Raw genomic sequence first — 17774 nt, 5'->3', positions numbered from 1 at the left:
ATGGTGGATTCAGTAGTCTCCACATCCCCAATTCCAGAAATAGTCTGATAATAAATAGGTATGTGGGCTACAATTTTGCCACAATTTTTTTACCCAGTTCAGCCTAGTTCCATATATTAAAGTTAAGTTGACTTAAAAGCAAATTTTAATTTTTTGTATTGTTTGAAAGAGATATTAGCCGGGCATGGCGGCACACACTTGTAATCCCCACACTTGGGTGGCTTAAGAGACCCTGTTTCCAAATAAAAAATATATAAAATAGGTCTGAGAGTGTAGCCTGGAGGCAGAAGGGTTTCCAGGAACCCCCGTACCACCAATAAATAAATAAATAAATAAATAAATAAATAAATAAATAATAAATAAATAAGAGATATTAGTCTAAAAATTTTGTACACCCAAGAAAGTAACTGTAAGGAAACATTATTTAAGTACAAGCAAGCATTTTTAATATTGTGGTGACCCTAAAAGAGCTTCTTTACTAAAAAGTTTGTTCTGTGTGTATGTGGTACTGGAAATTGAACCTAGGGGCATTCTACCTCCGAGTTGTACCCCCAGCCCTATATTTTGTTCTTTATTTTGAAACTGGGTCTCAGTGAGTTGTAAAGGGCCTCACTAAATAGCTGAGGCTGTCCACAAACCGCAATCCTCCGGCCTCAGCCTCCCAAATGCTAAGATTATAAGAGTGTGCCACCACACCTGGCTTTATTTTTTATTTAGACAAAAGGTCTAAGTTGCTGAGTCTGTCCTTGAACCTGCGATCCTCCTGTCTCAGTCTCTCAAGTACCGGGGTTATAGGTATGTACACCACGATGCCCAACAAAATTATTTTAAATTAAAAAAAAATTCAAGCTGGGTGTGGTGGCGCACGATTATAATCCTAGTAGTTGGAAGGCTGAGACAGGAGGATCACAGGTTCATGGCCAGCCTCAGCTACTTAGGGAGGTCCCCCACAACTTAGTGAGACCCTGTTTCAAAAAATAAAGAATAAGCCGGGCGTGGTGGCGCACACTTGTAATCCCCGCACTTGGGAGGCGGAGACAGGAGGATTGCGCAGGTTCGAAGCCAGCTGTCCTGGCTTAAGAGACCCTGTTTCCAAATAAAAAAAAGTAGAAAAATAGGTCTGGGAGCGTAGCCTGGAGGTAGAAGGGCTTCCAGGAACCCCAGTACCACCAAAAAAAAAAAAAAGTATAGCTGGACGTGGTGGCACACATTTGTAATCCCTGTGCTTGGGAGGCTGAGACAGGAGGATCGCACAGGTTTGAAGCCAGCCTCAGCTACTTTATTGAGCCTCTCGGCAACTTAGTAAGACCTGTTTCCAGATAAAATATAAAAAATAGGTCTTGGAGTATAGTTCGGAGGTAGAAAGCCTCTGGGTTCCACCCCCAGTACCACAAAAAAAAAAAAAAAAAAACACCAAAAACCAAAAACAGGGCTGAGGGTGTAGCTCGGAGGGAGAATGTCCCTAAATTCAATCTCCAGTACTGACAAAAAAAAAAAAAAAAATTCAGCTGGGTATGATGATATATGCCTGTAACCCCAGTCCTTGGAGGCTGAGACTGAAGGATCACTCTCAGCAACGTAGCATGACCCTGTTTCAAAACAAAAACATAGCCGGGTGTGGTGGTGCACACTTGTAATCCCAGTATTTTGGAGGCTGAAACAGGAGAATTGCGATTCATGGACAGCCTCAACTACTTAGTGAGGCTCTTTGCAACTCAGTGAGACTCTGTCTCAAAATAAAGAATGAATAGGCTGAGACAGAAGGATTGCAGGTAGCTCGGAGGTAGAATGTCTCTGAGTTCCAGCCCCAATATCGAACAACAACAAAAAAGACATAAAGAGCTAAGGATTGTAGCTCAGAGGCAGAATGCTCCCGTGTTTACTCCCCAGTACCACCTCCCCAACCCCCCCCAAAAAAGTATGAACTCTTTTGTTCCCCAGTTTAAAATGCTGCTGTTCGGAAAATACCGCATGGATTGTGGATTCAATAGTCCCCAACCTAGAAATAGGCTGATAACAAATAGATATGTGGGCTACAATTCTGCCACAATTTTTTTCTTTTTTCTGGTACTAGGGATTGAATCCAGTGCCTCATGAATGCTGCAAGGACTCTGCTACCAACATATACCTTCAACCCCTGAAAATGAAATATTTTAAAATGCTTAGATGAAAATGGTCTCTGCTGCTTCAAAGATTTTTAGTTATAGCCTAAGTAACAAAAATTCAGGCTTACAAACAGAACTCTTTACACATTCTAAATGTAGGGTTTTTTTTTAATCAAATACATTTCTCAAATATTTTCTCCCAGTGTGTGGGTTGCCTTTTCATCTTAACTGGATCTTTTGACGATTAAAATAATTTCAGTGAAACTCCATTTATATTTTTCTTAATGAGTGGTTCATGCTGTCCTAAGAAATCTTTGTTAACTCCAAAGTTGTGAGGAACTTCTATGTTTTTGTCTAGAAGTTTTGTATTTTTCACTCTTATATTTAGGTCTATGAACAGTTTCAAGTTTTTTTGTGTATTATATGATGCCAGGGTTGAGACTGGTCCTATTTCTGGGTTCTCTATATTGTTTCACTGATCTATATTTGTTTTTTCTTTGCAGTACTGGGGATGAGACCCTGGGGCATTTTACTTCTGAGTTATGCCCCTAGCTCTATTTTTTATTCTTTATTTTGAAACAGGCTGTAAGTTGCAGAGGGCCTAAGAAGCTAAGGCTGGCTGTGAACCTGGATCTTCCTGTTTCAGCCTCTGAGGTACTGGGATTACAAGTGTGTGCCACCATTTTCAGCTATTGATCTATATTTTTACATTTACACCTAATGGGACTTTCTTGATTTCTGTATAAGTATTGAAATCAGGTAACATAATATTCAAGCCCTAAAATTTTGTCATTTTTTGTACTAGGGATTGAACCCAGAGCATTCTACCTGTGAGCTACACTTTTTTTTTTTGGTGGTACTGGAGATTGAACACAGAGGAATTCTACCTACAAGTTATACCCTTAGCCTGATTTTATTTCTTATTTGGAAAGAGTCTTGCTAAGTTGCAGAGCCTGGCTTTGAATCTGTGATATTCCTGTCTCAGCCTTCCAAGTACTGGAATTATAAGTGTTTGTCACTATGCCCACTTTATTTTTTATTTTAAAACAGAATCTGCTGAGGTTGGCTTTGAACCTGCTGAACATGTGATCTTCTTGTCTCAACTTCATAAGTACTGCGATTACAAGAATGGGCTACCATGTCTGGCTGTTTTTCAAAACAGTTTTGCAGGGTGGAAGTGGGGAATACTGGGGATTGAACCCACAGGCATTCTACCACTGAGTTACACCACCACCCCTATTTTATTCTTTATTTTAAAATAGTTTTATTCTTTATTTTGAAAGACTATTTTATTTATTTATTTATTTATTTATTTATTTATTTATTTATTTGTCATTGTTGGTACTGGGGTTCCTGGAAACCCTTCTACCTCTGGGCTACACTCCCAGACCCATTTTAAATTTTTATTTGGAAACAGGGTCTCTTAAGCCAGTGAGGATGGCTTCGAATCTGCACGATCCTCCTGTCTCCGCCTCCCAAGCACAAGGATTACAAGCGTGCACCACCACGCCCGGCTTGAAAGAGTATTTTAAATTGTAGAGGGCCTAACTAAATTGCTGAGGTCGGCCATGAACCTGCTATCCTCCTATCTCTCAGCCTCCCAAGTACTGGAACTACAAGCATATACCACTATACCTGGCTCAAAACGTTTTTTATTATTCAATTCCCTTATGTATTTCCTGTATTTGTGTGTGTGCGCGCACGCATGTATATGTGCATTGTACTGGGGACTGAACCCGGGGGGGAGGGGCATTCTATCACTGGGCTAACCTCAACCCTATATTCTTGTTTTTTTTCTTTCTTTTTTTATTTTGCTACTAGAGATTGAACCCAGGGGCATTCTACCTCTGAGCTACAACCCCAGCCCTAGTTTTTATTCTTTATTTTAAAACAAGGTCTCACTGAGTTGCAAAGGGCCTCACTAAGTAACTGAGGCAGTCCACAAACCACAATCCTCCTGTCTCAGCTTCCCAAATGCTGGGATTACAAGCATGCACCACCACGCCTGGATTTCTATCATTCTTTTTCTGTGTGTGTGTGTGTGTGTGTGTGTGTGTGTGTGTGTACATGCATGCATATGTGGTATTGGAGATTGAGCCCACTCTGCACCCTCCAGCCCAACTTTTATTTTTTGTTTTGGAACAGGGAATCACTAGGTTGATGAGAGTCTCACTACTTGCTAAGGCTGTTCTTGAACCTGTGGTTCTCCTGTCTCAGCCTCCCAGGTACTGGGGTAACCAGTGTGCTGGGCCCTCTATCATCTTTTTAATATGTCTATATTAAGAGTATAGTGATACTACCTCTCATAAATACACTGGTCATTTGGGCCTTTAATAGATATTTGAGGCTTTTCTGGAGGTTTTATTTCTATTCATTTCTAATTTAATTGCATTGTGATTATAGAATACCCTCTGTGGGTTTTTAGTTTTGTTACCTAGTTGCTCTGTTTATTATGAGGGTATATAAGGAGATCAACTATGCAGCTTATTTCATCTTCCAAATACACTCCCAACACCTACTTAAGATTTTCTTATTTTTCAGGAGGAGCTTCCAAAATGACCCAAATTACTATAATAAAACTTATTAAAGCAACTAAATAATAAATTCAATTTTTATGCTTTTAAATGTTTTTTCAAGTATGACCCAGAGAATTATAAATACTTACTGTTATTTGCAAGTGTAAGTGCAATAAAGGAGCAAATAGGGCGAATTATCTCAGGTTTCATGCAATTCATTAACCACTCATTAGCATGTGGAAAAAGTGAAGAGCAAAATATTTGATTTTCATCTGAAAAGAGAAAAAGTCAATGATTTTTATTTTGACATTTAGAAATTAAAAATTCATCTTTATATTTAAGTATTTAAGATACTTACCATTTTGAGGATTGTTAACACAAACACAAAGAGTACTACACACTGAAGACCACAACTGATAACTCTGTAAAACATTTTCATCTGACAAATTCAACTCATATTTTGAAAGAACTGTCCTATTAGAATAAAAAGAAAAGGAGATAAATTAATACAAATACGTTAAGGTCTTAATTAATAAATAATGAACAATACATTTGTATTTGCTTACCTGAACAACTGTGACAGAACTGTAATACAACCTGTTTCTCTCACAAGTGTCTGTCCACTCCCTTTTAAAAAAATAGTCTTATGTTACATAAATATTTAATGGAAATAATTTTTCAGAAATATAAACATTTAAGTAGTACTTTAATAGTAATTAGTTTTTAAGTCACCTTAAAGTATTTTTACAAAGCATAATACAAGACAGGCGAGGTAGTACAATGCCTGTATTATCAGCACTAAGGAGGTCAAAACAGGTCACAGGTTCTAGGCTAGCCTCAGTAATTAGCAAGCCCATGTTTCAAAATAAAAAATAAAAGCACGGAAGGTATAGCTCATAAACAGCATGACTTTAATTTCAATCCCCAGGACCTCCCAAGAAATTTATAAAGCAGAATTATAGTAGATAAAAATCTGTAATTGAATTATGACAAAAACAGAAAACATTATTATGAAGCTGGGTGTGATGGCACATGCCTAGAATCCTAGTACTTGGGAGGCTGAGACAGAAGTATTACAGGTTCACAGCCAGGTGTAGCAACTTAGGAAGGACCTATATAACTTAGTGAGACCCTCCCTGTTTCAAAATAAAAAATAAAAAATAAAATAGGGCTGCAAGTGTTGTTCAGAAGTAGAGTGCCTGTAGATTCCACCAAAAAAAAAAAAATTACAAGCTGGGCATGGCGGTGTACATCTATAATCCCAGTACTTGGGAAGCTGAAACAGGAGGATGGCAGGGTCAAGGCCAATCTCAACATAGTGAGACTTCCAGCAACCTGACAAGTCAATGATTTTTAATTTGACATTTGGAAATTATCAATTTTCATCTTTATATTTAAATATTTCAAAGCTGGGTGTAGTGGTGCACCCTTGTAATCCCAACATTTGGGAGGCTGAGACAGGAGGATCGGGGTTCAAGGACAGCCTCAGCTACTTAGTGAGATCCTTGGCAACTCAGTGAGACCTTGTTTCAAAATAAAGAATAAAAACTAGGGCTAGGGGTGTAGCTCAGAGGTAGAATGCCCCTGGGTTCTATCCCCAGTACTGCAAAAAAAAAATATATATATATATATATATTTTTTTTTTAAATATTTCAAACATAAAAAATAAAAAGGGATGGGGGTATATAGTTCAAAGGTAAAATGCCCCTGAGCTCAATCCCCAGTACAATAGACAAAAAATTTGGAAACCATACCACTTATGATCAGAGACTGATGACATGCGAATTTCCTCTAAAAATTACAAAATACTTATTTTATACCATGGTTTTTTGTTACAATAACAAAGTATGCTCTAAAGTAGAAAAAATAGCCAGCCTTTTCTAGTTTGTTCAAAACAGAAAAATCGCATTTAGAAACATTTCTTTGGAGACTAGGAGTTGAATCCAGGGGTGTTGTACCTCTGAGCTATAACCCCCAGACTTTTGTGCATATGGTACTGGGGGTTGAACCCAGAGGCATTCTATCTCCAAGTCATACCCAAGCCCTATTTTTTATTCTTTATTTTCAAACAGGGTCTCACTTGTGATCCTTCTGTCTCAGCTTTCCAAGTACTGAGATTAGAGTTGTGCACCACCATACCTGGCTGGAAATTGCTAAGGGTTTTGCTAAGTTACTGAGGCTAGCCTTGAACCTGTGATCCTATCTTAGCATTCCAAATACTGGGACTACGAGTATGCACCACCATACACATCTTTTTTTTTTTTTTTTGGTGGTACTGGGGTTCCTGGAAGCCCTTCTACCTTTGGGCTACACTCCCAGACCTATTTTTACATTTTTATTTGGAAACAGGGTCTCCTAAACCAGCACGCGGGGCTGGCTTTGAACCTGCGTGCTTCTCCTGTCTCCACCTCCCAAGCGTGGGAATTACAAGCGTGCGCCACCACGCCCGGCTCCATACACATCTTAAATGTCTACAAAACGTTTAACAATTTTAAAAAATAAATAAAGCAGCCGGGCGTGATGGCGCACGCTTGTAATCCCCGCGCTTGGGAGGCAGAGACAGGAGGATAGCGCAGGTTCGAAGCCAGCTGCGCTGGCTTAAGAGACTCTGTTTCCAAATTAAAAAAATATAAAAATAGGTCTGGGAGTGTAGCCCGGAGGTAGAAGGGTTTCCAGGAACCCCAGTACCACCAAAAAATAAAAAATAAAAATAAATAAATAAATAAATAAATAAAGCAATGTTTAAAAATAACACTGGGTGGCTGGGCATGGTGGTGCCCACTTGTAATCCCAGCATTAGGGAGGCGGAGATCAGAGGATCGTGGTTCGTGGACAGCCTCAGCTATTTAGCAAGACTCGTAGCAACTCAATGAGACCCTGCTTCAAAAATAAAAGGCTAAAAAAAAGACTAAAAACTAGGGCTGGGGTGTAGCTTGGGTCCTTAGGTTCTATCCCCAGTACTACTAAATAAATAAATAAATAAATAAAATCGGGAAGAAGGTATATAGAAAATTCTATATTATATTCCAACTTTTCTGCAAATCTAAAATAAAAGCACTGCTGGCTGATACAGTAAAACCTGTAACTAAATGATTTATGCAGTGAAAAAAAATCAGCCAACTGAATTCATTAAATGCTTCTTTTTATCTTTTAAAGTTGTTGTATTAGAGCACTTCCAGGAAGATGGTGACCAAGAAAAGCAGCGTTTACGAGTCCTGCAAAACGCGGTCTCTGTTGCCACAAAATCAACGCTTTTCATAGCCAGTAAACACCATCAGCAGAGAAATAAAAAATGTAAACACAAGGGACAGAGAGAAAAAAGACTAGAACAACCAGAGACCAGAAATCAAGCCCGCAATGCAGCAGCGGAGCCATGCCAGCGCCATCTTCCCTCATAGCACCAGGCTCCAGAGAGGAAAGGTAAACAAGGAGCTGAAGTGAGCAGCTGCAGATCATTCGGGTGTAATTCTGCAGTTTTTTCAGCGCAATGAATGTCTAAAACTCCCAGTGGTCAAGCTCATCACGCCTTCCAGGGACTCAGAATGGAGATCAAAACCAGAAAAGAAATACGCCAGCCTCACGGCCAAGGGCGTGGCAGTGGTGCCATATTGCCAGCAGTACCAGCCTCATGGCCGACGATGTGACAGCAGCGCCATATTGCCAGCAGCAACAGTGAGTTTGCCGCGCCCTGCCACAGCTCCAGATCTGTGCGCACAATAACCATGAGTGTAATTGCGGCCCCTAAAGGAGAAATCCCCGTACTGCACTCCCAGGGACTTGAGTAGCTTCGATAATCTCCTTGGGTCAGATATTTTGCAGTCCAACCCAGTGAAGGAGTAGCGGTGGCAGAGATACCACACCCTAGTCGAAGCTCCCCGTGGGAAAACCCCCAGCCCAGCACCCCCAGTCTTGCGCAGCCTTGATTAACTTCCTGGGTATGAAACTTTGAGATACAACCCAGTAAAGGAGTAGTGGCGGCTGAGATTACAAGACTCGAGATTCAGAGCACCCTAAGTGAGGTCGTAGTGACCCAGGGAAGGCACAAAATTCTGAAATCATGGGAAAGAGGAACAACAATAGAGCAATGAATGCCCACAGCCCCATATTATCAGAACCTGATAACACAGAAATTCAGAGATCTCCAGAAGAACAAATCAGGAATTTAACTGTAGAAATAATACAGGACTTTCGAAAAGAATTTAGAGAGTCTAAAAGACATAAAGGATGAATAAAGGAAAGGTAAAGGCCTCAATTCAAAGTATAAACAATCAATTAGATCACATGGAGAATAGAATCTCGCTCCTAGAAGAGGATCACTCCAAAAACAAACACATAATTTATAACTTAGAAAAAAAAAAATCAGACAGGAGGAATCTGACATTAAAGAAATATGGGCCAATTTTAAGAGAGCTAACCTAAGAATAATCGGAATAGAGGAGGGAAAAGAAGGTGAAACCAAAGGGATCAATAATATCTTCAGAGAAATAATAGCAGAAAAATTTCCAAACATAGAGCAAGAGATCGATACACAGGTCCAGGAAACTTATAGAACTCCCTTTAGACAGGAGCAGAGAAGAGGATCCCCACGCCACATAATTGTCAAAATGACCAATGTGGAAGCCAAGCAGAGAATCTTAAAGGCAACAAAAACAAAGGGCCAAGTGACATTCAGAGGCAAACCAATTAGAATCACTCCAGACTTCCCAAACCAAGTCATGAGATCCAGAAGGGCTTGGAGTAACATATTCCAAACTCTGAAAGAAAACAACTTCCAGCCAAAAATTTCCTATCCAGAAAAGCTATCTATCAAATTAGATGGGGAAATAAGGAGCTTCCATGACAAACAGAAACTGAAGGAATTTATGTCTTCAAAACCAGCGCTAGAGAAAATACTCAGAGAGATTAACTACAAAGAAGAAATAGGCAATACACACCAGAACTAGAGAAACAAGATTTTCCATCCAGAAGACAACTAAGCAAAGAATATATTCATGTGTTTATAGGTTAAAACCTATGGAGATTCATTATTTTAGTCTTTTACCTATTTCTAAATTGTATTGTTTGCTTTTGTTGTTACTAATTTTTAGGATTTCTATTTGGAATATTAATATGCCTTCAGATACAGCATTTGGAAATATTTTATCCCATTCTATCAGTAACTTTTAACTCTGTTTATATTGTACAATATTTTTTTGTTTTTAGGAAGTTTGTTTATTCTTTTGTTGCCTGTGCCTTTGAAATCATATCCAAGAAATCACTGCCAATTTCAATGTTGTGAAGTGTTATGACCCAGGTTTTCTTCTAAAAGTTTATAGTCTTAAGATTTACATTCAGGTCTTTTATCTAGTTTGAGCTAATATTTGTATATGGTGTTAGATAAGGGTCCAATCTTATTATTTTTCTCGTAATTATTATTTTTCAACAATATTTAGTGAAAAGATTATTTCCTTCACCAAATGTTCTTGGAAACTTTGTCAAAAATAATTTGACCATATATGGAAGAATTTATTTCTAGGCTTTTTATTTTACTCCACTGGTTTATATATCTGCCTTTATAGCAGCACTACACTGTTTCAATTATTGTAGCTCTATAAGGTTTGAAATCAGAAAATGTACATCTTCTAGTTTTATTCTTTTTCGAGATTGTTTTGGGTATTTAGAGTTCATATTTCATGTTAGGACAGACTTCTGAAAAAAAATGTACGATAGTTTTACCTTAAAAAATATATATATCCTCTGGTAAGAAAGAAAGCAAAAAGAAATACTGAAATGTTATATCTAAGTGATCAAAAGTTTGATATCAGATAGATGAATCTGTTATGTGAGATTAGCATTGTTAATTTTGGATAAATTGCTATAATATTAGATGTTAACAACTAAGCCAAGCATGGGAAGGAGGGATGGGGAGGGAATGGGGTGGGGATTGGGTAGGGGCTAATTGGGCGATGTGTGCATGTATGTCTACACAAGTTTTTACCGCATTATAATGTATGAATACAGTGCACCAATAAAAAAATAAAAAAACAACAAAAAAATAAAGTTGTTGTACTTAATATTTATCAAGTAGACCACTCATTTTACTAGTTCTTAAAATAAGCAAATATTGACTTATTAAATGCACACTATTAATTCCTTTTTCTTTAAAGCTAGTATTTTTCAGGAGTTAATTAGATTTTAAAAACATGACATGGATATAAGGACTAGAATTATGGATTAATAATGACTGTTCCAATTTATTGTTTAAAATGCTTTTAGTAGAAGGCCCCTGGGTTCTGCTCCCAGTACCACAAAAATATTTTTAAACATTTATGAGAGAATGTACTTACTATTATTTGAAACCAGAACCAAAATAACATAGACAGTCATTCTTTTCAAATTTGTGTTTGAATCGCCATTAGATAAGAACAAAGTTAAATCTTCAAATAACTCTGAAGTACACAAAGTTTGCTGACAATAAACTGAAATATAAATATAAAATAAAATTGGGCATTAGCACAAATCAGTTTAAAGTATGCTGAACAAGACAAAGTTGCCAAATGGGGTGGTTCTCAACCAGATCTCATTAAGTTGACACTTATTAGAAACACAATCAAATTTCTGACAAGTTTACATGTGCTTACTTAAGTAGCAGGCCAAAGTAGCAGTATCTTAATCAAAAGTACTTGATCTAAACTCCAAACCACATATTAAAGTCCCCTAGAGTTTGCATAAAAACTTAATTATATAAAATATAAAATTACACAAAAAATTTTCAGAGGATAAATGAGTGACAAAAGAAAGCAAGAAAAACAATTTAAGAAAATTTAGAAACCTATTTTAGAAAACAGAGGAACAAATAATATTTGTACTATTTTGAGACTTTTCTAGATGTAAAGTCTCTCAAAAATAAAAAAGAGGCTGAGGCAGGAGAATCACAAATCCACCTCCCTCAGGGAAGACTGAGGATTAAACCTAAGAGCACTCTACTTCTGAGCTACACCCCAGCCCATTTCTCTTCTCCATTCTGAAACAGGGTCTCACTAAGTTGTGGTGGTGGGGGTGGCTCACTAAGTAGGTGAGGCTGGCGGAGAACCTGTGATCCTCTTGTCTCAGCCTCCCAAGTACTGGGATTACAAGTGTGCCCCACCATGCCCAGCACAAAATGTTTTTAAAAAACTGACATTATTTTTTGTGATACTCAGGAAATAAATGAATTTTTTACCAACAAAAATTTGAGCCTGGAAGATGTAGCTCAGTAGTAGCACATACGCTTAGCATGTGTGAGGCCCTAGATTCAATCCCCAGCACTGAGAACTAAAAATAAATGGCGACAATGATAAAATCAGCATTTTATCTAGTACCCTGGTTCTAGGTACTACCCTGCCACTCAGATGCAAGGACTAGATTATTTGTTAATGTATCCTAGATGCCTCATACAGAACTTGGCTCTTAATAGTTAGTGAAGAGCCTGGTGTGGTGGTGCACACTTGTAATCCCAGCATTTGGGAGGCTGAGACAGGAGGATGTGGTTCTCAGACAGCCTCAGCTACTAAGTGAGGCCCTTTGTAACTCAGTGAGATCCTGTTTTCAAATAAAGAATAGAAAATATGGATGGGGGTGTATCTCAGAGGTAGAATACCCCTGGGTTCCATCCCCAGTGCTGTAAATTTTTTTAAAAAGCTGATGAAAACATAAAATATAAAGTTGGTTCGACAAACTTATGGTTTAGATTAAGTCTTATTTCAGATATATTGCAGAGAAATGTTCTTGCCAACATGAATTTCTATTTTGAAAGCATATATGATGGTTGTGGATTATTAGCATCTTTTAAGTATCTAGATAAAGCTATTCAATCACATAGAAAATTTCAACTCTAAAATTACTGGTGTGTGTGTGTGTGTGTGTGTGTGTGTGTGTGTGTACGCACGCTAGTGAAGATTAAAACTAAGGGCATCATATCTGAGCTATACCTCCAGTTCTATATATTTATTTACTTATTTTGCAGTACTGGGGATGGAACCCAGGGGCATTCTACCTCTGAACAATACATCCCCAGTCCTATTTTTCATTCTTTATATTTTGAAACAGACTCTCACTGAGTTGCAAAGGGCCTCACTAAGTAGCTAGGGCTGTCTTCAAACCGTGATCCTTCTGCCTCAGCCTTGCAAATGCTTATTTTTTATTTTGAAACAGGGGTTTTTGTTTTTTTGTTTTTGTGGCACTGGGGATGGAACCCAGAGGCATTCTACCTCTGAGCGACACCCCCAGCCCTATTTTTTATTCTTTATTTTGAAACAGGGTCTCACTGGGTTGGGTTGGAAAGAGCCTCACTAAGTAGCTGAGGCTGTCCACGAACTGTGATCCTCCTGTCTCAGCCTCCCAGATGCTGGGATTACAAGAGTGTGCAACCATGCCTTGCTTGAAACAAGGTTTTTCTGAATTGCCAAAGGACTCACTAAGCTGCTGAAACTGGCCTAGAACCTGTAATCTTCCTGCCTCAGCCTCCCTAGCATTGAGATTACAGGTATGAACCACCACATCTGGCTTCTAAAATTACTTTTTAATATAACACAATGCTTGAAGAATAATAAATAAAATTTTATACTTTACCATTTTTTTCTGCAACAGCTCCTAATGTAAATAAGGCTGCTTCTTTTACCATGCTATGCTCACTTGACTTTGCAAGATTTTTTACAAATGTCAAACCACCAATTTCCCGAAAATAAACACCGGCATTACCTGCAGGATGAATAGACAGAACAAAGTTAAAATGATATTTACTTTTATTATTCTGTCAAGGATTCAAAAATCATATGAAGAAAGTTACATAACACACAGAATAATTGAGTACTATGCATATGTAATAGATTATAGTACTAAAGAACGAGAATCATGCACAAATTATGTCTTACTGTTTTGTTGACAAATTGAATGAATAGTGACCAAAGCTTCTTTTTGTGAAAAAGGATTATCCATCTGATACTTTAGACACTCCAATAATAAGTTCAGGTCAGTCTTCATTTCTGAAAAAGGAAAAATTCATTATTTTAAACCAAAATTTGTGCGTGGTAGCATATTCACCATCTTGATTATGTTGTTTGCATAGTTATGTGCATATGTTAAAAATTATCAACATGTAAATTATTTTTAACTACAGAAAACAATAGTCATTTTCCTATAAAACTTTTTACTATAGTTCTTAAAACAATTTTGTCTATTTTAAGGATATAAATAGAATTATAAATAGGCTTTGGTATAATGCTTAAAATAATTTATTTTGTGTATGGTACTAGGGATTGAACCCAGGGGGCACTGTATCTCTGAGCTAGGCCCTCCACCCTATTTTACTTTTTATTTTGAAACAGGGCCACACTAAGTTGCAGAGGGCCTCACCAAGTTGCTGAGGCTGGCTATGAACCTACATTCCTTCTGTCTCAGCCTCCTTAATACTATGTTTATGACTGTGTACCATGACACCTGGCTTGAATTAATATTTAGAGTTCTGAATGATATAGGATGAAGGGAGGACATAAAAGTATAGAACACTAATAAAAAACTGTATCCTCAATTAACATTTAGTCTTCTTGAAAGAAACTGACCTGGCAGTTTGTTTAAATATTTCCTGATATAATTTGTTAAGATAAAACCCCATAGTTGGGCATGGTGACCTGTAATTCCAGTACCTGGGAGGTTAAGGCAGGAGGATCAAAGTTTTGAGGACAATCTCAGCAACTTAGTGAGACCCTCTCCAACTTAGTGAGACCCTTTTCCAAAATAAAAAATAAAATATGGCTGGGAAGCCTATCTCAGAGGTAGAATGTCCCTGGGTTCAATCTCTAGTAACACACACACACACACACACACACACACCATACCAAGATTATTTTATGGGGGTACTAGATATTGAACCCAGGGCATTCTACCTCTGAGCTACACCCCCAGCTTGATTCTTTGTTCATTTTGAAACAGGGTCTCACTAAGTTGTGGAGGGCCTAAGTAGCTGAGGCTAGCCACAACCCAGATCCTCTAGTCTTAGCCTACCATGTCCTGGGATTACAAGCATGTGCCACCACACCCAGCCCAAGATTATTTCTATCTTGTCTTTGGGTAACAACAAACATTTATTGATCATTTTATACATTAACAAAAACTACAAGATAAGTTTGTATAGTTGACAACAAGCCACATCAACATGTCAAAGAAAATTTATGATATATAATTCTAGGTATAATATAGAACGCAGAAAAACTTCTTTCATTCCCTCTCATACTGTGAGATCTCCTACTACACTCCTTTTCTTCCCAAGCACCTACTGGCATCTACAACTATCAGGTTCCATGTTGTCTTTTCTCTCTAGGCTAAGCAACCTAGTTCCTTCAATAATTCCTGAAGAAAAGAAAGAAATAAGCAAACAAAAACTGAAGTGCATACAACATCACAAGCAATAAAAGAAAATTTGATAAATTAGATTTGAAATTTAAAATGTTTAAGTGTCAAAAGATATCATTAGAACATGAAAAGACAGCCCACTCTGGAAGAAAATACCTACAAATCAAATATCCAATAGGGGTATGTATTCAGACTATATAGAGAACTCTTAAAACTCAATAATAAAAAGACAACTTGATTAAGCAGTATATTAAAGATTTGAATTCACATGTCCCCAAAGATAAGTACCCAATAATTATATGAAAAGATGCACAACACTGTTAAATCATTAGGGAAATGCAAACCAAAAGCACAACTAGATACCACTTCACCTGGTTACTAAACAGATGACCAATGAGAGTTTCAGGGTAAATACCCTTCCTTCTTTGGCTAGAAGACTCAGGGACAATGATTCCAGAGTTTCCTAGTGGGGTTAAGCTCTAGATACCTATAAACATTTAATTGATAATATACTATTGTATATGCCTTCCCTTTACTATCTCACTTTCCCACTTCCCAGCCAGTGTTTCCTGGGATCCCTTATCTCAAAAAAGTAGTTGCACTCAAATCCTTGTCAAAAGATCTACTTCTGAGAGGAATCAAATTCAGATACAAAATGAGTAAGAATGAGATGTGGGACTGGGGTTGAAGATTTGATAAATGGAGTGTGATAAGTGGTTTAAGAAGGGTACCATCTCCTGTTTCTCTAATTTCTTTAACTTGTTCAGAATCTCCATTCTGTCTTCAAAAATTCTTTGTCTCTATAACCTTGTAAGACTTCTTGATAAACTAGGTGTGGTGGAACAGGCCTGTAGCCCCAGATCCCTCAGAGGCTGAAGTAAGAGCATCCCTTGAGCCCAGCAGTTCAAGGCCAGCCTGGGCAACAGAGCATGAATCAGAAACAAAACTAAACTGAAAAATAAAAAACAACAAAGGGGGTCTGTGGGTGTAGCTCAGTGGTATAGCACTTACCTAGCATGTGTAAGGCCCTGGATTCTACTCCTAGCAAAACACACACACACACACACACACACACACACACACACACACACACACACACACACACTGTAACCTCCCTCTAGTTATTGCTATGTATAGCTTTAATCAAGCTTTAAAAAAGCTATCAAATACCATTTTCAGATTTTCATTTCCCACTCAGATGCAAACATACTGCATTCTGACTAAACTGTATTGAGTTTACTGTTAACAAAACAAAGCCTGGCACAGTAGCAGGTGCCTGTAAACCCAGCACTTGGGAGATAGGGAGAATCACAGGTTCAAGGCCATCCTCAGCAACTTAGCTAGGGAGGTCCTCAGCAACCTCACAAGACGCTGTTTTAAAATAAAAAATAACAGCCGAGCATGGTGGTGCACACTTGTAATCCCAACGCTTGAGAGGCTGAGACAGGAAGATTACACAGGTTTGAAGCTACCCTCAGCTATTTAGTGAGACTCTGTTTCCAAATAAAATATAAAATAGGTTGGGAATATAGCCCAGAGGTATAAGAGCCCCTGGGTTCCACCCTCAGTACCACAAAAAATAAATAAATAAAATAAAAAATAACAATGGCTGGTGGGTATAACCTGGAATACCCCTGAGCTCATCACCAGTAATTAACACACACACACACACACACACACACACACACACACACACACACACACACTTCTAAATGCTGTTAAGTAATCCTTCTCATGAAGCATTCTCCTAATGCTCTGATTTCCAAGACATTTTCTTTCTGTTTCAGAAATGTTCTCAAGTCTTTTTTATTTATTAATTTATTTTTTGCAGGTCTGGGGATGGAACCCAGGGGCATCTGACCTCCAAGCTACACCCCCTGCCCTATTTTTTATTCTTTATTTTGAAACAGGGCCTCACTAAGTTGCACTTAGTAGCTGAGGCTGTCTGCGAACCGAGATCCTCTGGTCTTAACCTCCTGAATCCTGGGATTATAAGCATGCGCCACCATACCCGGCTCTCAGCCTTTTTTGAGGGCCCTCTTCAGCAAACCTTTGTGTTAACATACATTAGGGAACACTATTCCCTGTCTTTTTTTATAATTTCCTCTGGTTACCCTCCTCTATGTTCATGGATTCAGTTTTCTCTCCTGAGGACAAATGACATCTATCCCTGCAGTTATACTTTGACAGTAGTCTTCTCAGGCTGCTACTGTTCTTTTATATACCATCAATCACCTATCACATGGCATTCTAAATATCAGCATATCTTTTCCCATGTCAGTTTCCTAAGCCAGGAATTGTGTGACAGGCACAGAGTAGCTGCCCAATACTTCTATAAATTGCCAAGTGACTGATTTCCTGGATTCTCAGATAATTTGAAGTATATCCCACATATGTAAAACTAACTGCAGATATATGACCCATTAATTTCTCACCTTGTATTTTCTTTGTGTCCTCACTTTCCATTTTTCTCTGTATTCTTTTTCCTTATATTTAATCTGTAAGATAAAAGTATTTTCTCAATGTAAGTAAGTTCTTAAGAATGCCAGAAATATAAGTGCAAAGGGGGTAGGAATCGCTTTCCTTAAGCCAGAAGATCAAAGATTGAATCTGTAACTTATCAGATATGTGATACTGTGCAAGTTGCTTAAATTGAGGTTTAGTTTATCTATAAAACAGTACTAATCATCTTAGAGTTGTTACAAGAAATTTGAAAACATACATAAACACATCTAGCATTTTAAAGCACTATAGGCATTGAACAAATTTTATTAAACAAATGAAT

General features: G+C 37.9%; 1 protein-coding gene across 1 annotated transcript in view; it reads right to left on the bottom strand.

Moving 5' to 3' along the window:
* Window positions 1-17455, bottom strand: part of TERB1 (telomere repeat binding bouquet formation protein 1) — a gene marked incomplete at both ends in the record, with an annotated part of 54116 nt that extends 36661 nt beyond the window's left edge. Inside the window, 7 exons of the mRNA XM_080702433.1 lie at window positions 4771-4893; window positions 4980-5095; window positions 5188-5248; window positions 10948-11079; window positions 13211-13339; window positions 13513-13623; window positions 17425-17455. Of these exons, the coding sequence (XP_080558559.1) occupies window positions 4771-4893; window positions 4980-5095; window positions 5188-5248; window positions 10948-11079; window positions 13211-13339; window positions 13513-13623; window positions 17425-17455 (703 nt within the window). The remainder of the gene's footprint in view (window positions 1-4770; window positions 4894-4979; window positions 5096-5187; window positions 5249-10947; window positions 11080-13210; window positions 13340-13512; window positions 13624-17424) is intronic.
* Between the last annotated feature and the right edge of the window lie 319 nt (window positions 17456-17774).

Source organism: Muscardinus avellanarius (genome assembly GCF_963383645.1).
Source record: "Muscardinus avellanarius genome assembly, chromosome: 10".
Taxonomy (NCBI): Eukaryota; Metazoa; Chordata; class Mammalia; order Rodentia; family Gliridae; genus Muscardinus; species Muscardinus avellanarius.
This window is presented reverse-complemented; position numbering and strand designations above follow the sequence as displayed.